This window comes from Dipodomys merriami, unplaced genomic scaffold (genome assembly GCF_024711535.1).
Source record: "Dipodomys merriami isolate MVZ:Mamm:240054 unplaced genomic scaffold, mDipMer1.0.p SCAF_534, whole genome shotgun sequence".
Lineage (NCBI taxonomy): Eukaryota > Metazoa > Chordata > Mammalia > Rodentia > Heteromyidae > Dipodomys > Dipodomys merriami.
Window position 1 is genome coordinate 66,576 of NW_027206107.1, and position 17,054 is coordinate 83,629.

The 17,054-nt window shown below is 51.1% G+C and overlaps 1 protein-coding gene across 9 annotated transcripts in view; it reads left to right on the top strand.

Moving 5' to 3' along the window:
- Nucleotides 1-8,474: 8,474 nt before the first annotated feature.
- LOC138811522 (WD repeat-containing protein 62-like) overlaps nt 8,475-17,054 on the top strand; it is a 31,870-nt gene continuing 23,290 nt past the window's right edge. For 5 of the 9 annotated variants that reach the window (XM_069999233.1, XM_069999235.1, XM_069999239.1 and 2 more), the window contains exons 1-8: nt 8,476-8,726; nt 11,490-11,581; nt 12,117-12,179; nt 12,469-12,526; nt 13,270-13,440; nt 14,207-14,344; nt 14,635-14,817; nt 16,216-16,376. In XM_069999233.1, coding sequence (XP_069855334.1) covers nt 8,550-8,726; nt 11,490-11,581; nt 12,117-12,179; nt 12,469-12,526; nt 13,270-13,440; nt 14,207-14,344; nt 14,635-14,817; nt 16,216-16,376 — 1,043 coding nt within the window. In that variant the 5' untranslated portion in view covers nt 8,476-8,549. Of the gene's footprint in view, nt 8,727-11,489; nt 11,582-12,116; nt 12,180-12,468; nt 12,527-13,269; nt 13,441-14,206; nt 14,345-14,634; nt 14,818-16,215; nt 16,377-17,054 lie in introns of all 9 variants that reach the window. The other 4 variants (XM_069999236.1, XM_069999234.1, XM_069999238.1 and 1 more) reach the window with 1 other exon arrangement.

A 17,054-nucleotide genomic window follows, 5' to 3' on the forward strand; every position in this document is an offset into this window, starting at 1 on the left:
AGCCCATTCTGTCTATCCTAGCTGAGCTTCTTCCCCCCCCCCCCAACCAGGACTGCAAATCAGACCAGTTAGGGCAGTGGTCTTTGAGCTCTTGTCCTATAATCGGGGTCCCACTGCCCTGGGTTAGGCTCATCATCATCCTAGCCCTTGGTATCATCATCCATTGATCACCCAGGGCTTATTCAGGCCCAGGGGCAGGTTAAGATGCTTGCACAGAGGGAGCACAGCAAGTAGGTGATAAAGCTAAAGCTTTGAAATCTGGTAATCTGTTGAGTATGTTTTTGTTTGTGCAGGCAATGGACTTGAACTCAGGGCCTGGGTGCAATCCTTTAGCTTTTTTTTCCCTTAAAGCTTGAGCCACAGCTCCACTTCCCAGTTTGGGGTGGTTTATTGGAGATAAGAGTCTCACAGACTTTCCTGCCCAAGTGGTTTTGAATGATGATCCTCAGATCTCAGCCTTCTGACTAGCTTGGATTACAGGTATGAACTACTGGCACCTGGTTGGCTTGACTGATTCCTTTTTTTTTTTTTTTTGACTGATTCCTTTTTTCTTTTTTTCCCCTTCCTTCCTTCCTTCCTTCCTTCCTTCCTTCCTTCCTTCCTTCCTTTTCTTCCCTTTCTTTCTTTCTTTTCTTTCTTTCTTTCTTCGTTTTCTTTCTCTTTTGACCATCTTGAGCCTTGAACTCAGGGCATGGGTGCTGTCCCTGAGCCTCTTTGTGCTCAAGGCTAGCATTCTACCACTTGAGCCACAGACAGCATCATTTCTGCTTCTGGCTCTTTCTGAGTAGATTGGAGATAAGAGTCCCAAATAACCCGGCGCTGGTGGCTCACGCCTGTAATCCTAGCTACTCAGGAGGCTGAGATCTGAGGATCGCGGTTCAAAGCCAGAGCGGGCAGGAGAGACCGTGAGACTCCTATCTCCAATAAACCACCAGAAAACCGGAAGTGGTGCTGTAGCTCAAGTGGTAGAGTGCTCGCCTTGAGCTGAAGAGCTGAGGGACAGCTCCCAGGCCCAGAGTTCAAGCCCCACGACCGACAAAAAAAAAAAAAAGAGTCCCAAATACTTTTCTTCCTGGGCTGACTTTGAACTGCAATCCTCATATCAGCCTCCTCAGTAGTTAGGGATTACAGGTGTGACTATGGTTCTTTAGCTTAAGGCAAGCGACTCTACCACTTGAGCCACAGCACCACATCTGGTTTTCCGGTGGTTAATTGGAGTTAGGGGTCTCACGGACTTTGCTGCCTGGGCTGGCTTTGAACCGCTACCCTCAGATCTCAGTCTCCTGAGTAGCTAGGATCACAGGCGTGAGCCACCAGCACCTGGCATGACTATGGTTCTTAATTACCAAGTTACATAGCTGTCCAGAGGAGCCTCTTAACTGCCAGATCGTATGACTGTGGCAGCGTCTAGGGTACAGATCTGTCAGTGGATTCTGAGAACCTCTATCTCCCCCAGGAAGGCCTCCTGGAGCCTACCCAGGGCCCTAGCTCTACCTCATACCCGAGCCAGCTGTTACCTGCTCTGTCTCAAATCTGGCCTGGTTGATCCAAATGTAGATTCAGTAGCTCCAAGATATTTCCAGAATTGCACCCTCTAACACACGAATTCCTGGCCCATATTTCACCTCCCATTTGGTCTATCCAGTCTCATCAGGAGCTGGCAAGGCCCCCGGTCTCCTCAGGGCCCTTCTCCACTCAGAAGTATAGCTGGACATACAAGGCTTCTTGATGTTCCACACCCCAGGGCCTTTGCACTGGCTGTTCCCTTGCCCGGAAGCCCCCCTTCCCCTTCCTACCCCCAGATACCCATGCAGTTCCATCTCTCTTCTTTTGGGATTTTATTCATCACTGCCTTTTCAGGGACATCTCTACTCTCCCTAATGAAAATGGTATGGCTGTCCCACCTCTCCCCTATTTTGGTTTTCCAGAACCATCATGCCCTCCTGATTCGGACATCCTGCATCTTCTGCAGGGCTGGTTTTGTCCTGGGCCACTGGCCCACGTGGCCTCTGGCTCAGCGCCTTCTCTCGCCGTCCAGGACTCTGATCTCCTTAGAGCCTCCCTCCAGTCTCCTTGTTACATGGTCACACCAGCTTCTAAAAGCACTTATTACAGTCTGCCATGATGTGCTTTATTCATTGACTAGTTTGCTATTTCGTGAGCCCTGTGTGGGCAGGGAGGGGTTTTCCACTGTGTTCAATGCCAGGTTCCCAACTGAACAGCAGGCCTGGCCCACAGCATCACCTGCTCTTCAGAACCAGGTCCAGGACTCCTCCAAGTGACCCTTGTTCAGCTCCTAAGGTCATTTTCCTGGCTGCAAGGACTTGAGCTGGGGGTGATGACAGAGGGGTTAAATAAGGGGGTCTTCGATTCAGGTTTCCTGTGAAGATTCTAGGAATGGAACCCAGACTTTGGGAGAGCACTCCCCCCCCCCCATGCACTGAGAGTCTGATGTGTGGAAGCTCAGGCTAGCAGGTGCAGGGCCTTGGGCAAGGAACCACAGCTACATCAGGTCCTCCATAGATGATGGTGAGGGTTCAGGAATCCTTGGGTTCAGGCAGCTGGGCCATCCAGGCATGAATTAGTAGAAATAGGAATGTGGTGTGTGTGGGAGTAGCACGGAGGGACAGGGAGGCAGGGGGTGTCAGGAAACAGAGGTGTGAGTAGAGAGAATATAGCATGACAGAAGCAGATGAGAAACCAGGACATTCAGGAGAGGAAAGACATGCAGGGAAATGGATGTGGGTGGTGGCCATAGGAGGGTCAGAAGTGGGGGCAGGCATGAAGACAGGGAGATGGAGGACCCAGAAAGATGCAGATGAAGACACAGAGAGATGGGAGGCGGAGGAGATGGGTAGAAGGACAATGGCTGGAGATGGGAGACAGAATGAATGGAATGAAGGAGTGGGAGACAAGGATTGAATGGGGGGTGGGGACAGTGGAGAAGAGAAAAACAGTCAGCCCAGAGTCCCAGCTCCACTCTTCTGGGCCCTAGGGCACAATCTCAACATCTTTTTTCCCTCCCCTTCACCTCCCCAGGCCACACTACTATTCTAGCTAGCTGCTGACACTACTATTCCAGCTAGCTGCTGTTGTTACCTGATAATATGAACCCAAGGCTACTAGATATCTTGGGCTTTTAGAAAAGACTAGACATTACTTCAAAGCATTGCTGAAGCCAAACAAATCCTTTTTATTTATTTATTTATTGCCTGTCCTGGGGCTTGAACTCAGGGCCTAGACACTGTCTCTGAGCTTCTTTTTCTCAAGGCTAGCACTCTACCACTTGAGCCACAGCACCACTTCTGGCTTTTTTCTGCTGAGGAATCAAACTCAGGGCTTCATGCATGCTAGGCAAGCACTCTACCACTGAGCCAAACAAATCTTATGTGTGGATCCCACCCAACCCGATGGCCATTAACAGAAAAAACCTCAGATACAGAGAGAGCACTGTGGGTGGGTCCTTTCTGAACTCAGTTGCAGAAGAGTCACACATCCATAGCTCTGCTGCGTTCAGGATGAGAGGCACTACGTTAGGGACCCCCAGATCTACCCTGCTAATAAGGCTTGGTCAAATTTTGTTTTTGTTTTTTTTTGTTGTTGTTGTTGTCAGTTGTGGGGCTTGAACTCAGGGCCTGGGCACTGTCCCTGAGCTTTTTTGCTCAAGGCTAGAGCGCCACTTTCGGTTTTCTGGTGGTTAACTGGAGATAAAAGTCACCAGTGTTAGCTGGGCGCTGGTGGCTCACGCCTGTAATCCTAGCTACTCAGGAGGCTGAGATCTGAGGATCTTGGTTCAAAGCCAGCCCAGGCAGGAGAGACCGTGAGACTCCTATCTCCAATAAACCACCAGGAAACCAGAAGTGGCGCTGTAGCTCAAGTGGTAAAGCGCTTGCCTTGAGCTGAAGAGCTGAGGGACAGCGCCCAGGCCCAGAGTTCAAGCCCCACGACTGACAAAAAAAAAAAGAGTCACCAGTGTCCAGCTCAAATTTTGATTTTCACATTCCTTCTCCACTAAAACCAACCCCACAGTATAAAACGGGGGAAAGAGTTTTGGCTAGGGCCTGGGAAACCACAAACTTGAGCTGTGTAGGACCAGGCAGAGAGGCTCCAACAGAAGAACCCCATCTCCTTGGCAGGCCTCCCCCCCGCCCCCCCGTGTTTAATTCCTACCTGCAATTTATTGGCTGCCCTGTAATTGAGCAACTTACTGGGCAGGGCTTGAACTCAAGACCTGAACTTTTTTGCTGAAGCCTGGAGTTCAACCACTTGAGCCCCAGCTCCACTTCTGGCTTTTTGGTAGTTCATTGGAGATAAGAGTCTCACGCACTTTCCTGCTCGGGCTGGCTTCGAACCGTGCTCCTCAGATCTCAGCCTCCTGAGTAGCTGGGATGACAGGCCGGCCCCCGGCTCGCCTGTCTTTACAATGGGGGACATGGGCAGTATCGTGATCGGTCTGAATTAGCGAAAAGGTCCTGTCTGGCAGACAACAAGAGGTCTCTGCGTGTTACTTTTCCGAAATGTCGTTATTCATCAATGAGGCGGTCATGGCCCCTTCCCACCAAAGGTGGTCTGGCCTGGGCTCTGCGGGTTTCTTTCCGCGGTGCTGGGGGATCGGCGCGTTGCCTGGTAAGCACTCACGCCCCGCGGTACACGCCGGGCCCAGGGGCCGCGAGGGGAGGCCAGCAGCTGTCTGCAGGAAGAGACCTGCGCTCGCCCCCGTGCGGCGGACCCCGGTGCGCATGCGCACTCATCCCCCCCCCCCCCCCCGGCGCGCACGCGCACTCACCCGCGCGCTCTAGCAGTGCTACTGCCGCGCTCGCAGCTCCAGCGCCGGTGCCGCTCGTGGCGCCGCTGCAGCCTCTGCACCCGCATCCCCCAGCCCGGCCCGTGGGGGCTGAGCCGACATCCCCGGGCCTGGCGCCGAGGAAGGGGGTGAGAGGGCCAGGGGGGGTCAGAGTACGGCGGCATCGGGACCATGCGCTGCGCCGGGTCAGAGGTCGTGCCCGGGGGAGGTGGGGCGTGTGCGTGCGTGCGTGTGTGTGTGTGTGCGCGCGCGCGCCCGGGGGAGGATGGTGGGCACCGCGTCGGGCCGCACGCCCCAGCGCCACTGGAAGCAGGAGGGTGCCGAGAGCTCGCTGCCCCGGTGCTGGTGGCGGCCGGGCACCCAGTGCTCGCGGCCCAGGCCGGAAGCCGTGGGCCGCCCTTCAGTGGCAATCTGCAGTGTGGCTCCGCGGCCAGGTCAGCGCCCCACCTCCCCACTGAGACCCCTGGGCTCCAAACCTGTGCCTCCTCTGGGCTTCCGGCCCAAGCCTTCCTGTTTCAGATTCATCACATTGTTGGGCTCCAGCTGCTTAAATCAGCAGTGGCTCCTCTCCCAGTGGCCTTTTTGGCTGGCCTTTGCCCACAGCTCCTTTTGGGCTCCCGTGCCCACTCGCTCCCCACTTCTGTTGGCTTCTGAACGTGAAACCAGACATCTAGAATTTGAGAGATCCCACAGTCCAAAAAAAAAAAAAAAAATGGGGAGGTAAAAGACAGGTGGAGTTATAGGTTGAGATTTGAGAACCATCAACATACAGATACAACAGAGAGCTGGTCTTGAATGAAAAAGAAACAGTGCCCAGGCCCTGAGTTCAAGTCAGTATTGGTATGTGCGCACACACACACACACACACACACACACACACACAGACGGATCTTGACAGGTTGCCCCTAAATGCCACAAGTATTCTGAGCAGAGGGAGGAGGACAGGTAACCACAAAAACCACACTACCATAAAATGTAACCACAACTGCACTGCTGAGATGTGGCCCCAAACCAAGGAATGCCTGTGGCTACCAAATTGCAAAGGGCAAGGAAGATCTTCAGATTCCCATTCTTCCTTGTCTGTGAAAACTAATGTGAACTCTGGCCTCCAGAACTGAGAATATTTCTCCTGTCTTAAGCCACCACTTAATAACAGCAGCCATAGCAAGCAAATACCATAATCATTAGAGAAATAAGAACAATTGGTGGGCTGGGAAGGTGGCTCAGTGGTAGAGTGCTTGCCTGGCAAGCATGAGGCCCTGGGTTCAATTCCTCAGTACCACATAAGCAGAAAAAGCTGGAAGTGGTGCTGTAGCTCAAGTGGTACAGTGCTAGCCTCGAGCTGAAGAGCTGAGGGACAGCGCCCAGGCCCAGAGTTCAGGCCCCACGACCAACCAAAAAAAAAGATAAAAAAGAACAGTTGGCTTACATTGGCATAAACTAACTATGGGAAAGACACCAGAAACTCACCAGGCTACTGGTATGCTAGATGTGGTAGATAGGATGCATATAGAAGGAGCAAAACTTCTCAAAGAGGGACAGCTGGTCAGCTAGGAGAGAAAGGCTTATTCAGAAAAGAGTGTGGCACACAGCCACATTGAACACATAGCCAGGGAGTCTGGGTGTCTCAGTCCCTTCAGAGCCTCTGGGATCCAAATGTCCTCATTAGCTCTATTGTTTCTGGACACAAACATTGGACTTATTGCCACAGCAATCCCTCCCCTTCTGCACCCACTCCTGAGCAGAGCCTGCCAACTGCCTACTCCATTATCCACTCTTGCTCCTTACTAATGTAACCTCAACATGTATGTGTTCTGGGGCTTGAACTCAGGACCTGGGCACTATCCCTTAGCTTGAGCAACAACTCTATTTGCAACTTTTTTTTTTTTTTTGTCAGTCGTGGGCCTTGAACTCTGGGCCTGGGCACTGTTCCTCAGCTCTTCAGCTCAAGGCTAGCACTCTACCACTTGAGCCACAGTGCCACTTCCGGCTAATTTTGCTTATATGGTGCTCAGGAATCGAACCCAGAGCCTCATGTATGCAAGGCAAGCACTCTACCAGAGCCACCTTCCCAGCCCCATCTACTTGCAACTTTTTGCTATTTAATTGGAGATCAGAGTCACAGATTTTTTTTTTCCCTACCTGCTGGCCTCAAAATTCAATCCCCACATTTCAGCATCCTGAGTAGCTAGGATTTCAGGTGTGAGTCACAGTCATCAAGGTAAATTATTACTATAAAATATTTTGTTAACTCTTCAGCTGACCTTTTCTTTTTGTTATTCCTTTTTTTTTTTTTTACAGTTCAAGCTAATTCTGATTTTTTTCAAGTGTAAAAGAACATAGAAAAGAATAAGGTTTTTATATTTAGCAACAGGAAAAGATGGAGCTAGCTGTGTACTAAGACAAGAAAGACTGAAAGGCTGGGGCAGCCAAGGTGAGTTCAGTTTCATATCTTCTGAGTTTTGCATGGAGGTGGCAGTTGCGGATGGAACCTGGACTCATTTCACTTTCTTTCCTTTTTTTCTTTTTTTGTCGGTCATGGGGCTTGAACTCTGGGCCTGGGCGCTGTCCCTCAGCTCTTCAGCTCAAGGCGAGCACTCTACCACTTGAGCCACAGTGCCACTTCCGGTTTTCTGGTGGTTTATCGGAGATAAGAGTTTCATGGACTTTCCTGCCCGGGCTGGCTTTGAACTGCGATCCTCAGTTTTCAGCCTCCTGAGTAGCTAGGATGACAGGAGTGAGCCACCGGTGCCCGGCTTAATTTCACTTTTTCTCTATATCCTTCTCATTCTTTCGATCATTCCTTTCACTACCTGTAGTTACTCATCGAGATCCGCTGTTTGTCACACCTGCTCCTTTCCTACCGCCCGAACTAAAACCCTGATGCTGGACAGCTGCATTTGCCTCAGGCCCCGCCCTTTCCTGGGCCGCCCCGCTTAGGCCCCGCCTCTCAAAAAGAGCTCCTCTCGGCGCATGCGCTCACTTGTAGAAGCTCACAGGGCGGTCATCCGCGCCCACTCGGCTCGCAGTGTTGGAGCAGCTCGGGGCCACGCAGTGTTTGGGCATGACGGTCCAACCCCCGGCTCCCACCCCGCCCGCGCACTATCCTGCCTGCCTCACATGACGTCGGGGGGGGGAGGGGAAGGATTCGTCACGTGATGAGGAATGGCTGCCTGCGCCTGCGTGGTCCGATTCCTAACAACAGCTGCGTCCTTGTCACGTGGTGGCGAAGGGTTAAAGCGAATACCGCTGTGCAGAGCCGGCTCCACGCTATTCTCACTTTCATCATGTGTCGGGGGCGGGGTGAAGGGGCGAGGTGTCCTTCCTGCGCCTGCGCCAACCCAGCCCACGAGCCCACAGTATCCTCCCGACTCCGCCCTACGCCTACATCCAGGAGAGTGACACAGCGCAGATTGTGTCTCAGCGACAGCAGATGGCGTGATGAGGATTCGTAAAAGTTTCCTAAAAGCTAAAGCCTGTGTCTCAGTGAATGAGGAAGACTAGGCGAGCAACTCCATGACACTTGGTGAAGCGCCCAATGGCCCACACTCCACTTAGCCCCGCCTCCCAGCCCCTCCATTGGGCATAAGCGCACCCGGCAGCCCCGCGATTGGCCAGACGAGTGTTCCGCCGCATCCAATCGGCAGCGACACCGGCTTTCCCGCGGCCATTCGCTTATTCGAGTGGGTCGTGGTGGCTGCGGCGGTTAAGGCGTGTTAACGGTCGCCGGTTCTCCGGCTGCAGGATGGCAGCTTTAGGGTCCGGAGGCTACACGCGGAACGATGCGGTCGAAAAGCTGCCATCTGTCATGGCGGGAGTTCCGGCGCGGAGAACCCAATCCTCCCCACCTCCCGCCCCACCGCTCTGCCTCCGGCGGCGGACGCGACTCGCGACGGCGCCCGAGGACACAGTGCAGAACCGGGTGAGGAGATGCTCGCCCGGCCTACCTGGTTCGGGGCAGGCCTCCCAGGGCCGCCCCTGGTCCCGCCCTCAGGCCCTTGGCCACGCCCACCCGTCCCTCCGTCCCCTCTGGTTGTTCCATGGCCCCGCCCCTTTGACAAAGGCCCCTCCCACTTTCCCACCGCCCAGCTCCCCTCCGGGATTGTGCTTCCTTTCCGGTTCCATCCTGAGCATTGGAGCGTTCCCGGAGTTCTACCCCGTCGGAAAGCGCTTTGCTTTTGCAAATCTCTGCCCAGTCCCACCTTTAGACATTTCCGAAGTCCTTCCACTTTTTTTCTTTTTTCTTTTGGTCCGTCCTGGGGCTTGAACTCAAAGCCTGGGCTCTGTCCCTGACTTCTTTTTGCTCAAGGCAAACGCTCTACCATTTTGAACCACAGCGCCACTTATAGTTTTCTGGTGGTTATTGGCGATACGAGTCAAGGACTTTTCCTGCTCAGGCTGGCTTTGAACCGCGATCCTTAGATCTCAACGTCCTGAGTAGCTGGGATTACAGGTGTGAGCCACCAGCGCCCGGCCCTCGTCTGTTTTTAAACAGTGGATAGAGCTGCACCGTGGGTGCTAAAGGGAGATGAAATTGTAACTACCCTTTCTGGTTCAGAGTCCAGATAAATAATGGCTACTTGGTAGCTGCTAATGGGTTATGTTCCTGTTTGGTGGGTTTTGCGGCCTCTGATTGTATCGCTCATTCCTGGATGCCGATCTCTGGACAAGAGGGTCTTTCACCTTTCGGGTTGTACCTTCCACGTCCTGCGTCTCACCAAGATTCAGTCATACTGGCCTGCTTTCTGTTTTCCTGAATTTCCTAGTGCTTTCTTTTCCCTCCTAGGCTTGGTGTTTGGTGAGTTCTCTGCCTGGGCATTTTGCTGCAGGCGACCTGGCTGGCTTCTTGCTATCCTTCAAGTCTTAGCCAGAATATTCCTGCTCAGAGAGGATTTGTTTTTTGAGCCTGTACTGGGCTTAAACTCAGGGACTGAGTGCTGTCCCTTAGCTTCTTCACTCAAGGCTATCATTCTATCACAGCTCCACTTCTGGCTTTTTGCTGGTTAATGGGAGATAAGAATCTCGGAGATTTGCCTGCCCACACTGGCTTTGAAACCACGATCCAGTTTCACTTTCATTATTATATCTGGGACAATGCCATTTGTTTATTTTTCTTGCTTTACTGCACTGAGACATAATCTAGATTGATTGAGTTACATCTACTTATGTTTGGTAATGCAAATCGGCACATAAAACAGTCTGAGTACCATTGCTTGGATCTTACACTTAGGAATGAATAATCTTTCTAGACCTCTATTTCTTCTGAAAAGTGGTGATGATATTGATATTGATGATAATGATGATGAGATACTGATTGCATAGGGTTATTGTGAATATTGAGTAATTAATAGTTACTTCTGAGAAATGTACTATAAACATTAGGTCTTGTATGTTTATGTAATATATATGCACCATGAACACTAACTTCTGTATGGCTTGCCTTTTAGTTGTGAGGTCAAAGTCTTGCTTGAGGATGGTTTACTACAGTAATTAAGAATTCATCTATTTAAAATGTGAAACGCCACAATTTTGTTTATCCATACTACATATAAGTTTTTACTTCTACCATGATGGATGTGGCATAATGTCCTGTGAGAGGTTTTAACTTTTTTATTTTGGTGCTGGTACTGGGGCTTGAACTTGGGGCCTGGGTGCTGTCCCTGAACTCTTGCTCAAGGCTAACACTCTACCACTTCAGCCACTGCTTCATGTTCAGCTTTTTTGTGATTAACTGGATATGAGAGCCTTTGTACTTTTCCTGCCCAGGCTGGCTCTGAACTCAGATCTCAGCCTCCTGAGTAACAACTTTTTAAATGTGCCTATTTTTTTTTCTTTTTTTAAATTAGGTATTATTTTTATTATTATTATTATTTTATTTTATTTGTGAACATATTGTACAGAGGGGTTACAATTACATGGGCAGGATAATGCATACATTTCTTACCAAGCATTGCAGCCTCCTCCTTTGTTTACCCTTCACATCCCTTTATCTTTTTTTCTTATTGAATGCTCTAGACATGAATTTGATGCAGGAGCAGTGTCTGTCTTTGCTCACTGTTATGTCTTCCCTGCAGGGCTTTTGCATCCTGACTACCTGGGTTTGAATCCAGCTTTGCTGCTCCCTAGGTGCAGGCCTCAGTGTACTCATCTGCTTTCTTCCCAGGGATGTGGTGAGGATTCAAGTCTTCCATCCATTTGAATCCATTGATTTGAAGGTCACTTTCTTGCTGTGACATCTCATTCCTCTAAACTCTCTCTCTCTCTCTCTCTCTTTTTAAATGCCAGTCCTGGGGCTTGAACTCAGGACCTGGGCACTATCCCTGAGCTTCTTTTGCTAGCATTCTACACTTAAGCCACAGTGCCACTTCTGGCTTTTTCTGCTTATGTGGTACTGAAGAATTGAACCCAGGGCTTCATGCATGCTAGGCAAGCACTCTCCCCCCATCATTGTCAGCATATGAGCTCCAGGAGGATAGGGATTTTTGCCTGTCTGCCCCACCGCACTGCTCTTCAGCTAGCACTATATATTTCTCAGAGGAATGCTGTCAAAGGAACAGGTATTAGCTGCTGGTGTGCAACATGACTACTGACATCAAGGACTGAGTGTTGAATGAGCCAAAATAGCACAGGTGACTGAAGTGACCTGCTGGAGCAGGCAGTTCTGACTTGGGTATTTTATTTGCAGGTATCACTTGAGAAGGTGCTTGGGATCACAGCCCAGAATAGCAGTGGTCTAACCTGTGACCCTGGCACAGGCCATGTGGCCTACCTGGCAGGGTAAGCACATGGGCCTGGGCACCTAAGCATCATGGGAAAATTTAGAGCCTGAAGTCACTGGTGAATCTTAGTGGGCTTCAGCTGACCCATCTGTAGAATGCAGGTAGTGCTGTCGCCTCTCGGGGCTGGGCAGAGGATTCCAGGGTCAATCTGGATCTAGAATATGGTCTTGCATGTAGTGGGAGGTGGCAGATGATTCTGGGAAACTCAGGTGATTAAAATTCACTCAAGTTGGGCACCAGTGGCTCACACCTGTAGGATTTACAGCTCCACTTCCAGCTTTTTTCTTTTTTCTTTTTTTTTTTTTTTTTTTTGGTGCTTAATTGAAGATAAGACTTTCACAGACTTTTCCTGCCTGGGTTGTCTGAACTTCAAACCACCATCCTCAGATGTTCAGATTGCAGCCTCCTGAGCAGCTAGGAAGACAGGTGTGAGCCACCTGAGCCTGGCTGATAGGGATTTTTGACACAGAATAATGCCCGGGCCCAGTGATCTCACGCTCTCTGACTTGACACACATTTTCCTTTCTCCCCAGCTGTGTGGTTGTGATTTTGAACCCCATAGAGAACAAGCAACAGCACATCTTTAATACTGCCAGGTAGGCTGGGTCTTAGGGAGTCCGCATGTGCAGAGGGAAAAGCAGGGTCCTTGTACTATGTCCACCCCTTTGGATTTGGTGTTTAAGAAGGAAGGAGTCTTTGCTTTTACCCCATTTCCCTGAGTGCTGTGTGTGGCACTCAGGCTGGCTGGCTGGTGAGGAGCTGCTTGTATTTGTCTCCCCTGGTTCCTTCCCCGGCTTGGGAGCCAGGAGCGGGCACAGTGCTGAGAGCACAGCCACCTTCAGTGAGACCAGTGACCAACTCTTTATTTTTTTTTTTCCTCACCAGAAAGTCTCTGAGTGCTCTGGCCTTTTCCCCCGATGGGAAGTACATAGTGACTGGAGAGGTGAGTGGTGTTCACCTACTAAGCCAGTGGGGAGAGTCTTGGGCCATTTTCTTTGCTCCATCATTTCCAGGAGTTCCTGGAATGGCTTCTTCCTGTATCAGAAATGCCCTGTGGCTGACCAGATGCTGATGGCTCAGGCTTGTTATCCTATCTACTCAGGAGGCTGTGATCTAAGGATAGCAGTTTGAAGCCAGCTTGGACAGGAAAGTCCAGGAGACTTTTTTTTTTTTTTTTTTTGTCGGTCATGGGGCTTGAACTCTGGGCCTGGGCACTGTCCCTCAGCTCTTCATCGCAAGGCTAGCACTCTACCACTTGAACCACAGCTCCACTTCCGTTTTTCTGGTGGTTTACTGGAGATAAAAGTCTCACGGACTTTCCTGCCCAGGCTGGCTTTAAACTACAATCCTCAGATCTCAGCCTCCTTAGTAGCTAGGATTATAGGCAGGAGCCACCAGCGCCTGGCTTTCCATGAGACTTTTAAGCTCCAAAAAGCCAGAAGTAGAGCTGTGGCTCAAGGGGTAGAGCACCAGCCTTGAGCCAAAAAGCTCAGGGACAGGACCTGATTCCTGAGTTTAAAGCCCAGGTTAAGAATGAAAAACAGCAACAACAAAGTAAAAACCCTGTGGCAAGTAAGGGAGGTAGTTTTGGGGTACCCCCTTTGGCAATGCCAACTTCAGCCCTGACAGCCCCTCTAGCCCTGTGCCAGGCACAGATCCCAGCAGTAATGGCCCCACCTTCTCCAGAATGGGCACAGACCTGCCGTGCGCATCTGGGATGTGGAGGAGAAAAGTCAGGTGGCGGAGATGCTGGGCCACAAGTATGGTGTGGCCTGTGTGGCCTTCTCACCCAACATGAAGCACATTGTGTCCATGGGCTACCAGCACGACATGGTCCTCAACGTCTGGGACTGGAAGGTGAGACCCAACCGGCACATGGCAGCACTTAATGAGCCTCGGGCCTGGGGGAGCCACGTGAGACAAGTTGGTTAAATGTTCGCTTAGCCCACAGACATTTATTGAGCACCTATTAGTCCTTCTGTCTTTCTATTGTTTTTTTTTTCCCCCTTACAAGCTATAAGACTTCTGTTCCTGAGGTTCTCTCATGGCTAAGATCGAGTTCACAGCTTAGTTGTCAAATGGGGAGCAGGGCACCGTTTTTTGTGGGGTCTCTGATAGACTAGCATACTACCTAGTGGAGTTTATCAGGATTGCTTTTTCATTGGCCAGATGAAACCTTAGGTAACTTTAGTCTTTCTGTGAGTGTTTTTGTACCCGTAAAATGGCTATAATCACATCTGCCTCATTGAGTTGTGGAAACTAGCAAGTCGCCACAGCCCTGGAGGGGGTTCTGTGGATAATTCCTACCCCCTGGAAGTCTCAAGGCAGGAGCTGCCCCTGTGGCAGCCGTAAGTTCACGCCTTACTTCCAAGTTGTCCTTAGCCCCATGTGTGCACTGAAGAGTTTAGGGAGAGTTCTGGAGCTTACTCTCCCCTAGGACCTGTCCCTGTTGCCTGGTCTAGAGACGAGGAATGACAGGAGTCACACCAGGTTTCCCCAGAGAGCCGCTTTCTGCAGGGCCAAGGAAAACAGTGAGCCAGAGAGACCTGGGCAGAGAGCCCAGGCACAAAGAGTCCCACGGGGTGAGCTACTGGCCTGAGCAACTCTGTACCGATTCTTCCAGAAAGATATCGTGGTGGCCTCCAACAAAGTATCATGCAGGGTCATCGCCCTCTCTTTCTCTGAGGACAGCAGCTATTTTGTCACCGTGGGGAACCGGCATGTGAGATTCTGGTTTTTGGAAGCCTCTACTGAAGCAAAGGTGAGTTTCTGTCCCCTGCCACCCCATCCAGGCACTGGGGGAAGTGACCATCAGCAACAGCATGGTAACTGTTTCAACCTGACCTGGGGGGGTCTGGGCAATATCAGCCCCTCCTTTGCCCCTGAACCCTGACCTCATTCTCCTCCCCCTGCTTTCCAGCCCTTGTGTCCAGAAACACCTTTTGTTATGCCTTCCTTCTCCACTAGGGGGAGTCTCAGCGTCCTCCCAATTAGCCTACCAATGAGGCGCTAGACTGGACAACATCTCATCATGCCCTGTTCTGCTCCCAGGTGACAGGCACCGTGCCCCTGGTCGGGCGCTCAGGCATCCTGGGAGAGCTACACAACAACATCTTCTGTGGTGTGGCCTGTGGCCGGGGCCGAATGGCAGGCAATACCTTTTGCGTGTCCTACTCCGGCCTCCTCTGCCAGTTCAGTGAGAAGAGAGTGCTGGAGAAGTGGATCAACCTGAAGGTGCATCCCCAGCCCCACCAGCAGTCGGGGAGCCGCTCTTCCTATACCTGTGTCCCTGGGGTGCCCCGCAGTGTCCCTGCTGAGGTTGGCCCCACGTGGCTGGGTGTGACCCTGAGCAAGGGCCTCCTCATCTCAATTGATGAGAAAATCACCAGAGATGAGATAGGAATGTGGCTTGGTGGTAGAGCGCTTGCCTAGCATGCAGGAAGCCCTGGTTCGATTCCTCAGTACCACATAGAAAAACCAGAAGTGGTGCTGTGGCTCAAGTGGTAGAGTGCTAGCCTTGAGCAAAAGAAGCTCAGGGACAGTGCCCAGGCCCTGAGTTCAAGCCCCAGGACTGGCAAAAAATAAAAGGGGGGGCTGGGAAGGTGGCTCAGTGGTAGAGTGCTTGCCTTGCATGCCTGAGGCCCTGGGTTCGGTTCCTCAGCACTACATAAGAAAAAAAACCGGAAGTGGCATTGTGGCTCAAGTGGTAGAGTGCTAGCCTTGGGCTGAAGAGCTGAGGGACAGTGCCCAGGCCCAGAGTTCAGGCCTCACAATCAGACACCCCCCCTAAAAAAAAAAAAAAGAAATCTAATTTAGGCTGGGAAGGTGCTCAGTGGTAGAGTGCTTGCTTTGCATGCCAGAGGCCCTGGGTTTGATTCCTCAGCACCACATAAGCAAAAAGAAAAAAGCCAGAAGTGGCGTTGTGGCTCAAGTGGTAGAGCAATAGCCTTGAGCTAAAGAGCTGAGGGACAGTGCCCAGGCCCAGAGTTCAGGCCCCACAACCGGACCCAAAAAAAAACAAAAACAAAAACAAGTCACCTGAGATGATTAGCTTATATTAGGGGGATTCCATTGATACATTTCCACATTTACAATATATTCTAATCACTCTCACCCTTTCTATGACTCTCCCTGCATTTTTTATTTTTGGCTAGTTGTGGGGCTTGAACTCAAGGCCTGAGTACTGTCCCTGAGTTTCTTTTTTGGGGGGGAGGGCGGGGGGTCTGGTCATGGGGCCTGAACTTTGGGCCTGGGCACTGTCCCTCAGCTCTTCAGCTCAAGGCTAGCACTCTACCATTTGAGCTACAGCGCCACTTTTGGCTTTTTTTTTCTGCTTATGTGGTGCTGAGGAATTGAACCCAAGGCATCATGCATGCAAGGCAAGCGCTCTACCACTGAGCCACCTTCCCAGCCCCTGTCCCTGAGTTTTTTTACTCAAGGCTACCACTTGGGATAGTGCTTTGAGTTTAAGCCTCTGGATTGGTGCAAAAAACAAAAGTGCCAAAATGGGCACCTTAGACCCAGAGAATTTTAAGTTCTGTCTGGAAGCCAAGGCCACTTTGCTCCATCCTTTCTGGGCCAGACCACAGGAGGCTCCAGATCCACCAGACCAGCCAGCCCCTGTCTCCCCAGGTCTCCCTGTCCTCCTGTCTCTGTGTCAGTGAAGAGCTCATCTTCTGTGGCTGCACAGATGGGATCGTCCGAATCTTCCAGGCCCACAGCCTGCACTACCTTGCCAACTTACCCAAGCCACACTACCTTGGCGTGGATGTAGCCCAGGGCCTGGAGCCCAGGTATTGCCCTGTGGGGAAGGATAAAGGGGAGGGTCCCACCAGAGTCAGTCCACCACCATCTGCGTACGCTTCCAAATCCATTTGCCCATTGAGTCTTCCTACACTACTGATGACTCTTGGTCTTAGGTGTTACCATAGTGCATAGAGGAAGGTCCTACCTTCCCCAGGCCAGGTCCAGGCTGAGAAGCAAGGCAGAGTAGGGTGAAAAACATAAGCATAAAGAAAGGAATTTAAGATAGTGTTAAGTTCTGACAAGGAATTTGGAGTAAGCTTGCATGTGATGGAATGTGCTCCTCTATGTGGCTAACTTTTCTGTGTGTGTGTGTGTGTGTGTGTGTGTGTGAAAGAGAGAGAGAGAGAGAGAGAGAGCATGCCTATGCATACACCAGTCCTGGGGCTTGAACGTAGGGCCTTCCCCCTTGATCAGAGCTTTTTTGGTCATATCTGACACTACCACATGAGGCACACCTCCACTTCCGGCTTTGTGCTGGTTAATTAGAGATAAGAGTCTTACGGATTTTTTCTGACTGGCTTTGAACCACGATCTCAGATCTCAGCTTCCTAAGTAGCTAGGACTATACTTGCGAGTCACCAGCACTCACCTGTAGTCTCTTCTGAGGTGGACGAGCAGCTCCTAGAGGCTATGCAACTAGGCCTTGTATGTTTGATCCATTGGCT